The 10,222-nt window shown below is 39.9% G+C and overlaps 1 protein-coding gene across 2 annotated transcripts in view; it reads right to left on the reverse strand.

Moving 5' to 3' along the window:
- Positions 1-8,659, reverse strand: part of FAT3 (FAT atypical cadherin 3) — a 322,962-nt gene extending 314,303 nt beyond the window's left edge. For both annotated transcript variants that reach the window (XM_071555911.1, XM_071555903.1), the window contains exon 1: positions 5,365-8,659. In XM_071555911.1, the coding sequence (XP_071412012.1) occupies positions 5,365-8,659 (3,295 nt within the window). The remainder of the gene's footprint in view (positions 1-5,364) is intronic.
- Positions 8,660-10,222: the final 1,563 nt, after the last annotated feature.

Raw genomic sequence — 10,222 nt, forward strand, 5'->3', positions numbered from 1 at the left:
AACAAGTTAGCAGGGTCATCTATAGCTTGCATTCTTATCAGAGGTTCTCTATAGAGGTAGAATTTAGTGCTACCTAATGCCTAAATATAAAGTTTTCATGAAAATCAGGGGAATAAGATTCCTGAACAATCTTAGGAAACAAGGTTAGTAAGTTTTGAAAGCATTCCTTAAATCTATGCTTCTGGGCTTTGCACAACGTTAAAGATCCTGTAACCATTTCGTTCATACCATTTTCCTTCATGTTCAATTTCAGTGGAACTTAGGATGTTTCACTGCTTTCCTGAGAAGCAGCAAAAGTTTTACTTCTTTGGTTTTCCCACTGAGTAACTCCCAAGTGGAGTTATCCATTGCTTGCATCCCAAGGCACTGCCACATCAACTCTGATAAAGCCTACACAGTCCTTTGCAGCAGGAGATACTGAGTGTGTCTTGTCTCTCTGCTCCTCTAGAATTCATTTTGTTCATTTGCTATTACAAGTGCACCCATGGGTAGCACAGGGGTAAATAAAGGATCTCTTTGAGTGCCAGGCTATTACATCAACATGTAGAAACACATGCCAGACTAAAATGTAGGGCTAGAGTAAAAAACACTGTTTAGCTGAACTACAAATCATTACAAAATGAGAAGGAAGATTCCAGCATTGAGGCTAGGACTGAACTCATCTAACTTAACCTTTCAAGAAGTCAGAAAGTCTCACTAATTGTCCAAATCTCCACTGTAGCCAGAAAAGAGGTTCTGAGAGATGGTAGTCAGTCACCCAAGGTATTTTTTGGACTCACCACCAGCTCCCAAGACAGCAAAAATATGCCACTTTGCTGTGGTATCAGCACTACAATGGTGTACGTACCAGAGATGAGAAAATCCAGGTTTTTAATAAGGCAGTGTAGGACATTTGACAGAGACCATTTCCAGATTAGGCATAACTATTGGAGGTAACCCTATGATGGCAACTCAGAGCACACTGTCATTCCATAACAATTTTTAACAGATCTCTGCTCATTTTGTGTTACAACAATCTAGAAGTATAGAGGGGGTTTTACACAATTCTCTTCCAAAGGACTGCAATCAGCAGACTGGCGAAGAGAGTGGAGGTGCACACCAAGTGGGAAGCAGTACCAAAGATGAAGAAATGGCTTGAGCTTCTCTGTAGCCCCAGAGTTGCACCAGGGGAAGATTACCACTCACTTCCACAAGGAAGATGAACACATTAGATATTGATGAACTTCTATAGATAGAAAAGAGGGTGAGGCACTCTAACACTGTATTCTCAGAAAATCAAAAATCATAAAATATTATTTACAAGTCTCCTCATCCACTATCCTACTAAAACCCTATTTTCCACTTTTTATTTCTAGAAGTGCTCATTTATGGGTTTTGTATGGAAAGACGCTTCCCTGAAATTTGACTAAAACCATGAATCTGGTAGAGAGGAGTAATCACAAATTACCTAGCATGTAAATGTGACAGATTATATTCTTATTTACAGTTGATTTACAGTTAACAAGGATGGGCTACGTCTGACCAAAGCAAGGCACTCAGAGTAGACCTTTACCTGAGCATGTCACCCAAGGGCCTTTGCATATTTTTAGAGTGTGACTCATTCGACTGATTTGATATTTTTACATTAGGGTAAAATGAACCATGTTTCTCAATTGCATGTTTCTTTCTGTTGACTTGAAGAAGCCTGCAGTGACTAGTTCTCATTGTATATGACCACATTTCATAAAAGAGACCAAAGGAATGAGACCGATGCAAAAAATCCCCCCAAAACCCAAACAAAAAACCCCAAAGTGGTTCTGAATGGGAGACATAAGGAAAATGAGAAACCATAAATGGCGGGATCACATTACATGATCCTGGACACAGGGTTCTTAAACGGCAATCTTGCAACATTCATATCAACAGTCAATAAACAGGTCAATGAAGACAGAAAATCAATGAGTTTGAACCGTACACCTAGGCTGATGACAAACTCAATAACCATGGAGGCAGGAATCAACAAGTAAGACTTTTCTTTTAATAAAAAGTTCCTCCCCTTTCTTATTTTTTTTTAGCCTCTAGAAAAGCCTCAAACCAGATTTTTAGCTATGAATCATGAACTGACTTCTAAATCTACAAAAAATTTAATCTGTTAGCTAAGGGACTAGTGGGAAACCAAGAAGAGGCCAGGAACTGCAACCATCTACTTCAGTAGAGTGTTCATTTATTTACAGACTTGCAAGGGCTCTGCTTTCTGGAAATGGAAAGTAAATCCACTGAAACAAATCTGGAAGTGACTCGCACTTCTAGTTGGCAAACACTTGCTATGCTTCCAGTTACTACCACATATAAATGGGAGTATTTAGGAGTGAATGCTGTAACAATGATAATCCTCCAAACTGATTCTATACATGAGGCAAAGAGCAGCACTGCAGGAAGGGAATCCCAGGCTCACTCTCATGGCACATCTCTTACCAAACTGCAACAGAACACAGATTTGCATATACACAACATGCAGAGGGATCCATATTGACCAGTATGGAGAGACTCTCAAGCTTGCTGACCACAAACCACTGTTCCAACCTGAATGGAGTATAGCCTATTGTGGAATCTCCATCAAAAGTTAGAACAAACTTGATGGAGTTATATCATAGACTCACAGAATCCTTTCATTTGAAAAAGACCTCTAAGATCATCAAGTTCAACTGCTAATCCAGCACTGCCAAGTCCATCACTAACCCATGTCCCCGAGTGCAACATCCACATGTTTTTCCAATACCTCCAGGGATAGTGATTCTACCACATCCCTGGGAAGCCTGTTCCAATGCCTGACAACTCTTTCAGTGAATATTTTTTTCCTAATACAAAACCTAAACTTCCCCTGGACATCTCCTCTTGTCCTGGCACTTGTTACTTGCATACACTCTTTCAGGCAGTTGTGGAGAGCGAGATCTCCCTCCTTTTTCCCAGATGCGTCCATATGCCCCTTTGTACATCCATACTGGAACAAAAAGAAGCCATCATGACAACAAATGTGTGGCAGCACGGTGCAGTATGGATCCACCAGGGAGCCCTGCTTCTCCTCTGGTATCTCTGCATCACTTCGCTTCTTTGGTTTCAATGTGCCTCAGGGAGCACAGGCACATCTCACTCAGCACTTGAGTAGAATTTTGCTGAAAGCACAGACTTGCTTGCAGTACAGCCTGCTCACATATCAGGATGAATTTGGACCAGTTTATATCCTAATGATTATAATGGATGCTGCAGTCGTCTTTTCATTAAGGTAGCAGCCAAAAATATTGATTTGTTGTACTTCACACTCCCTCTTACCTTCACAAATTTCAGGAGAGACAGTTCATAAGCCAATAGAGTTGGTCAGTTTAAAAGTGACAAATGAACTGTGCTGAAAGTAAATAAATAGCTATCTCTTTATAAATTAATTCAATATGTGACTTGAGCCCTTTTCTACAGCTAGAAAGCTGATTCATCATTCAGCAGCATTTAAGTTGCCACCAGTTCAATAGCACAGTACTAATACTGCATTCTATTTAACAGAGGTCAAATTCTGCATTCAGCTTACAACGGCATGACCAGAGTAACTCTCGAACCCACAAGCCCTGCTCATCCTGGCTGCAGCTGACTGCAGCTCTGCAGCTCTGCACCCAAAGTGTTCTTCCAGTTCCTTTCAAGAACACTTACGTTGTATTGAATATTTGGAGAAAACAGAAGAATAACCTGAAACCTTCTGATCTGCTAAATTATCAAGACTCTTCTGGAACAATTTAGTAAAATTTTCACGAAACCAAGTATATTTAATGTGGAATATTGAATACAATTCTCACTCATGTCAAAACACAATTTGTGCTTTACTGAATGAGGGCCCTAACTTATTCTTGGCTATCACCTCTACCAGTCTAGGCAGAGGGTAAAACAACTGGTTGCTTTACAAGTGAGTGACATGCACTAAGTCACTCTCCCAATCAGTTCCTGTGAGTTCAATAAATGTTGAATCCTGAGACTTTCAGATCAATACTGCTGCATTTGAACCAATTTCCCATTGCTTGATAAAGAATCCATTTAGATGAAGTTGATGTTACTCCATAAGTAGGTAGGACAAAATTTTCAACTGCAGAAGCTTAGAATTGAACTCCATATTCAATTGCTTAAACGATGTTGCACAAATGCCTTCAATTGCTATTAGCACTGAGGTCTTAACATTTCTGGAAATTAGGGTAGATCACACTCAAGTCTGATGTTTCTGGACATAAGGTTTTGACTGTTTCATCTGTGCCCAGCTGCAGCAGAGAGACTACAGCACAAATAGAGTAAAAATATTTATCACAGTTTATGCTTAGATGCGAGCCACAGCATTTGTACTGTCGTCTGTTTTTCATAATGTTCAGTTTAGAAAGTTGACATTTGATTAAACAGTTTGAATTTGCCAAAACATACATTTTAATCTTATGTTTAATACCACATTCTCAATTAAAATCTTTAGAAAAAGACATACAAAGTCTGCTTAAACCACAGTAAACCCACAGACCTAACATATTCAACATATTTTTTGAAACTGTTGACTAGTATTTTCTAATCTCCTCACTAATTCTAGTGGTACACAACTGCACCATTACTGCCAACAACGACCCAACATTTAAACAATCAGTTTGTTAAGTGTTTTACTAGACATGTTATACTTTTATATTTAGTATTTTCAACATTTTCCAATAGGGCGATGTGGTAGTTAAGTTCAGCATCTTCAAAACCTTCACTCTATTAACAATGTTTTCTAAAGTCACTGTTCATAATAATACCAACACCAAAGGAAGGCTAGCACAGTTAATTTACAGTTATGAATCTTGTCATTGATTTCTATCATTACAGAAGCACACCAGCACTGATGAACACCAGGCTACAAAGAATGGCATATCATTCCAGACTAACTCTCATGAAAAATGACTCCCAACAACAGCAAGAACAAGATCATAAATAGGTTTTAGAACAGAACAATTCTTGTTTCATGCTCCTTATTCCCTTTCATTGGGTCTAACACTGGATTCAAGGTCAGGAGTGTTGTGACTCTGTGGAGGTGACCTGAGCAATTTACAGCGATCGACAGTGACTGTAGGCAAGTCATTCTGTAACTATCATTGTGTTCTAAATGGAGTCCTCAAACAGCTGCTGAAAAGAAATGTGCATTATTTCACACCCACGGAATGATGAGTGTAACTAGGTAGTTAAATCATGTCATTGCTGTACCTTATCTATAATTTTATCTTGCCTGTTAAGAACTGAACTTCTGGTTAAGGGCCAAAACAAATTATGCCTAAGCTTTGCTTTTGCAAAAAGCCCCTATGAAGGGAAAAGGAAATGACAAACAAAACTCACCAGTTTCTTCATCTATGTTGAATCTCCCCAGGCCACTGCCATCCCTGATGGAATACTGGATTTCTCCATCTCTTCCAGAGTCGTCATCTCGAGCAACAACTTGCAAAACGCTTGTACCAATGCGGGAGTTTTCCTTCACAGACCCAACGACGGCAAAGTCAGAAAAATACGGGGTATAAAGATTTTCATTAACATCCACCACTTCAACTTCCACAAAGGAAACGGAAGAGAGAGAAACCGGGCGCCCCTTGTCCTTTGCACGGACAGTAAGGTTGTAGAACTGCTGCTTCTCGTAATCGAGCTCTTTGTTTAAGCGGATGGCGCCGCTCGCTTTGTCTATCTCAAACCGCCCATTGTAATCGTTCACCAGCGAGTAACGGACTTGGCCTCCCAGGCCGAGATCTGGATCCTGAGTTTCCAACCAAGCTATGACAGTGCCAACTGGCAGATCCTCAAGAACCTTCACATTGTAGCTGGATGGTATAAAGGCTGGAGAGCAATCGTTAACATCATCCAAAAAAACCTTCAGAGGTACAACAGAAAACTGCTGATGGCCACTCTCTGCTTTGTCCCTAGCCTCAATCTTCAGTGTGTAGTTTGCCTTTGCTTCCCGGTCTAGTTGATCTGCCACATACACCACTCCCGTGGAACTGTTGATAGCAAACTGCTGGGTGTCTGTCAGTACTGAGTAAGTCACTTCACCATTAGGTCCTAGGTCTTTGTCTGTGGCTTCTACCTGAATAATCTCTGTACCGACACCTGTACTTTCTAAAATATTAACTGAGTAACTGTCCTGTAAAAAAACAGGCTTGTTATCATTTGCATCCTCCACGGTGACAGTCAACAGTCTCCATGCAGATTTCTGTGGATTACCTAAATCATAAATTGTAATATTAAGAAGATAGAGCTCTTTTTTTTCACGGTCCAAGGGCATGAGAACATTAAGTATCCCCATCTCCATATCAATGTTGAAACAACTATCCACATTACCACCAGAAATTGTATAAAGCACTCTTCCATTAAAGCCTGAGTCAGCATCATAGGCTTTTATCCTCAGAATGGTGGCACCAACTGGCAGATCCTCTGAAACTTTTACATCAGTAGGGAAGGATTTGTCGAAATGTGGTGCCTGCCTGTTCACTGAGTAAAAATCGAGAAAACCATCTTCCAAATTCAGCTTCACATTTGCTTTTGCTTTTTTGAGCAATTTTTCCGCTAGCTTCTGAGCAACTCTAGTTTCTCTACAACTAAAGGTCTTTGAAGACACTTTCCCATGAACTACTGAAATATTAACAAACATAGCATCAGCAAAGTTCTCTCCATCAGTTGCTGTTATCTTAAGCCCAAAATTGCTGTTCTTTATGCCAGAATTAATTAGAGATTTTTTAAGTTGCAGGACACCAGTGTCAGGATTTAAATAAAAAATGCCAAGTTCATTTCCAGAGATTATTTTGTACTTCACCAGTTCTAACTCGTCTATGTCTATTGCAGAAACAGCAGTGATGTGACCACCAACAGGAAAATCAGAAGAAATCACTCCCTGACAGGCCACTTTTTCGAAGAGGGGTTTGTTGTCATTGACATTGCCTATGTATATCGTGACATTCACCTCACTTTCATGGCGGTAGGGAGAACCCCAGTCAGAAGCTCTCACAATGAACCTGTAGCTTTCGGGTGAGGACTCAAAATCCAGTTCTTCAGATGTGCTGATTACACCTGTAAACTGGTTTATTGTAAAAGGTAGTGAGTTCAGACTTGCAATACTGTACGTTATGTATCCATTTTCTCCAATATCTTTATCAACTGCTGAAACTGCCAAAATGCTAGACCCCACAGGGACACTTTCATTGACAAATGAGCTGTAGGAGAGCTGCTGGAACTCTGGAGTGTGATCATTGGCATCTTCTAACCTGACAGTAACCCGTGCTTTTAAATCACCACCTTTGTTCGTATGTACTTCTAATTCATAGACATCCTTCTCAATTATTTTCAAGGGACGAGCAGTAGTAATAAGGCCTGTGTTGGGATTGATCTTAAAATACTCAGCTTCTTCACTAGGAGATATTCTGTATTCCACACCCTGTGGCTCAGGCACCAGCTTAACTACTGCAACCACCACACCAGGAGGTGAAAATTCACTGATCAAAACATCATATGCTTCCTTTTCAAACTTCACGGGAATACTTTCTTTCTTGGGACTAGCAATGTGGACCAGTTTAACTGCAGAAAATTTCTGAGGAGATCCTTTGTCCTTTGCTTGGAGAGTCAGGTTATAACCATATGGGAAGCTGTCCCAATCAATAGGCTTTCTTTCTTTGATTTTGTACTCATTCATCCATTTACCTTCTTTAGTCAGAAAGAACTGTTCTAGCGGATCTCCAGCCACAATAGAAACAGATTCTATTTCTCCATTGGCTCCTTCATCTAGGTCATCAATGTTAACAATTGCATAGGTAGGTTCCTTGTCTGATGGGAAGGGAATATGGGTTACTACATTTATTGTTGGGGCATGTTCATTGATACGTTCAATGTGAACATAAAGCTTGGCAGTGCTGCTTACGCCATTGTTTCCATAAAGCTTCATCCCACGGTCCACTGCCAAAATCTCAAGATCATACCTGTTTTTCTCATCATAGTTTAACCGGCCACTCAAGGAGATAACACCACTCGTAGGATGAACTGAGAAGAGATCAACTTTATTTTTGAAGTAATAATAAAATTCACCATTGGACCCAATATCCGCATCTGTTGCGGTCACCTGTGCAATGCTAGTCCTTAAAGGAGTGCTTTCTGCTATTGTGACGGAGTATGTAGTTGGTGAAAATAAAGGTCTTAGGTCATTCATATCCAAAACCTGGATGTTCACTTTTGTCCATGTTTCCAAGTCCCCTCCTTTGACAGACCCTTTTACCATCAATAAATAGTTATCCTGGATTTCTCTGTTCAATATAGCAGAATTCCCACCTTTAGTCCTTATTCTGAGGAAGCAAAAGTCAGCAATGATGACTTCCTCTGCTTTAAAAAAACCCTCATCATCACCAGACATTATCTTGTACTTGATATCCCACGAAAGGTCAGCCAAGGTAATGCCCATCCTCGTCTGACTGTTGACATAGGTCCTGGCTGCAGAATTCTCGTACACTGTAGCATTGTAAGTGGAATGTGTAAAGTGAAAGCCAAGCGGGGCCGTCCCGTGAACTACCTGGCAAATGGAGGCCAGGAACTTGACAATCAGAAGGACAAGGAATGACGGAGGTTGCCGTGAGCCTGACCAGCGGCCCATATTCACCTCCATCACATCATTCTTTCACCCTGTGACAGAGAGAGAAAACAGGAACTAGTTGATCAAGAGATAAAACCTGCGCTGTGAACTGATATGTCAAAATTACTTATTAAATTCGTAATTAAAAACCATGTATTATCTATTCACCACACATTTATGGAAAATATAACGGAAAGGGAGAACACCACATACACATGTACAACCACACCAGGTTTTGGCATTTTTACACATGTGTGAGCAGTATGTATGCATGTGCACATACATGCACATATATGTAACTATATATATGTATCTATGTACACTTCTTTAACATAAAAACCCTCTATGAGATCCTACCACATCTATATACATATGCACACAATCCAGGGCAATAATCACAGTGAAAAAAATAAAGTCATACACACACATTTGAGTAAGTTTATAGAAAAGGATGAACCACATAGAGGAATTACTGGGTTTTTTAACAGTAGCTCCAATTAAGCCTAATTTTGTTTGTTTTCAGAGCATATTGTAAAACTCATTTTCACTCCCAATGTTTGGAAAGGAGACAAGGATTTTTATATGCCCGTAAGTACTGTCAAATGTTACCTTTGGTTTTTTATGGGCAGTTAAGAATGTTTGATGAAATTTGAGCCACCAAGAACAAGTAGAATAAAAAAATCACTACACAGTTATTACTTTAAATACAGATACCTTCAGAAAAATCAAAACTAAGGAAGAATTACAGCTAATTAAATGCAATTACATTCACATTATCCAGATACTGAAAACAGGCAAAATACAATGAAGAAAATAAAGCTCCTCGATAAAGATTCTATGTGAAGACTCAGGCTAAGAAACTACCATCACAAACAAAGAAACCTGAAGGCCCCTTCCAATCTACGGTCTGTCCTGCTGCCAACAGGCCACCTCGACCAGGAAAGACATAAAAGAATCCTGGCTCAGATGGACTGACTTCCAGATTACACATTTCAATTTGTTAACCCAAAGCAGAATTTGGATACAAATAAGGCATACAACTCCATCCCTGCTCGTCTGTCTTAATTCAATCAGTCCCACCCCAGCCCTCTCAAAGCACTGAGTGCCTTTCTACTGATTTCAAAAATCTCATTATAAATGTAGATATTCAAATGCAATTAATAAGCAGTATTTGGGGAAGACTTGGAGTTCTTCCACACAGTGCTGTTGTGGAACAGCTCCAGTGCCTCACTTCAAGGATCTGAAGTGCAAGGTTAAATGAGAGTTAAGTGGAGACACTGGCTGAAAGTTGCTGGAAGGTGCTGCAGAAGCTGGGACCCAGGTCCTGCTTATTGCTTCCCACTGAAAGAAAAGGAAAGGAGGCTGAGGTGCTTACAAGTGAGGTGGTGTGAATAAGTTTCTTTGTTGCAGAGTACATACACTGCTACTTGTGAAAATCATAAAAATCAATTTTAAAAGGCAATTATTTAAAGACCCATTGCAGACACATGTTGTTCTCATTGTCATTTAAAAGCTGCTTGAAAATGTAGTTTTCTCCAAGCTAGAATACAGAGTGGGAAAGGATAGGAAAAGTTGCCGATAATGACAGAGGCTAAT

This window comes from Pithys albifrons, chromosome 1, assembly GCF_047495875.1.
Source record: "Pithys albifrons albifrons isolate INPA30051 chromosome 1, PitAlb_v1, whole genome shotgun sequence".
NCBI lineage: Eukaryota > Metazoa > Chordata > Aves > Passeriformes > Thamnophilidae > Pithys > Pithys albifrons.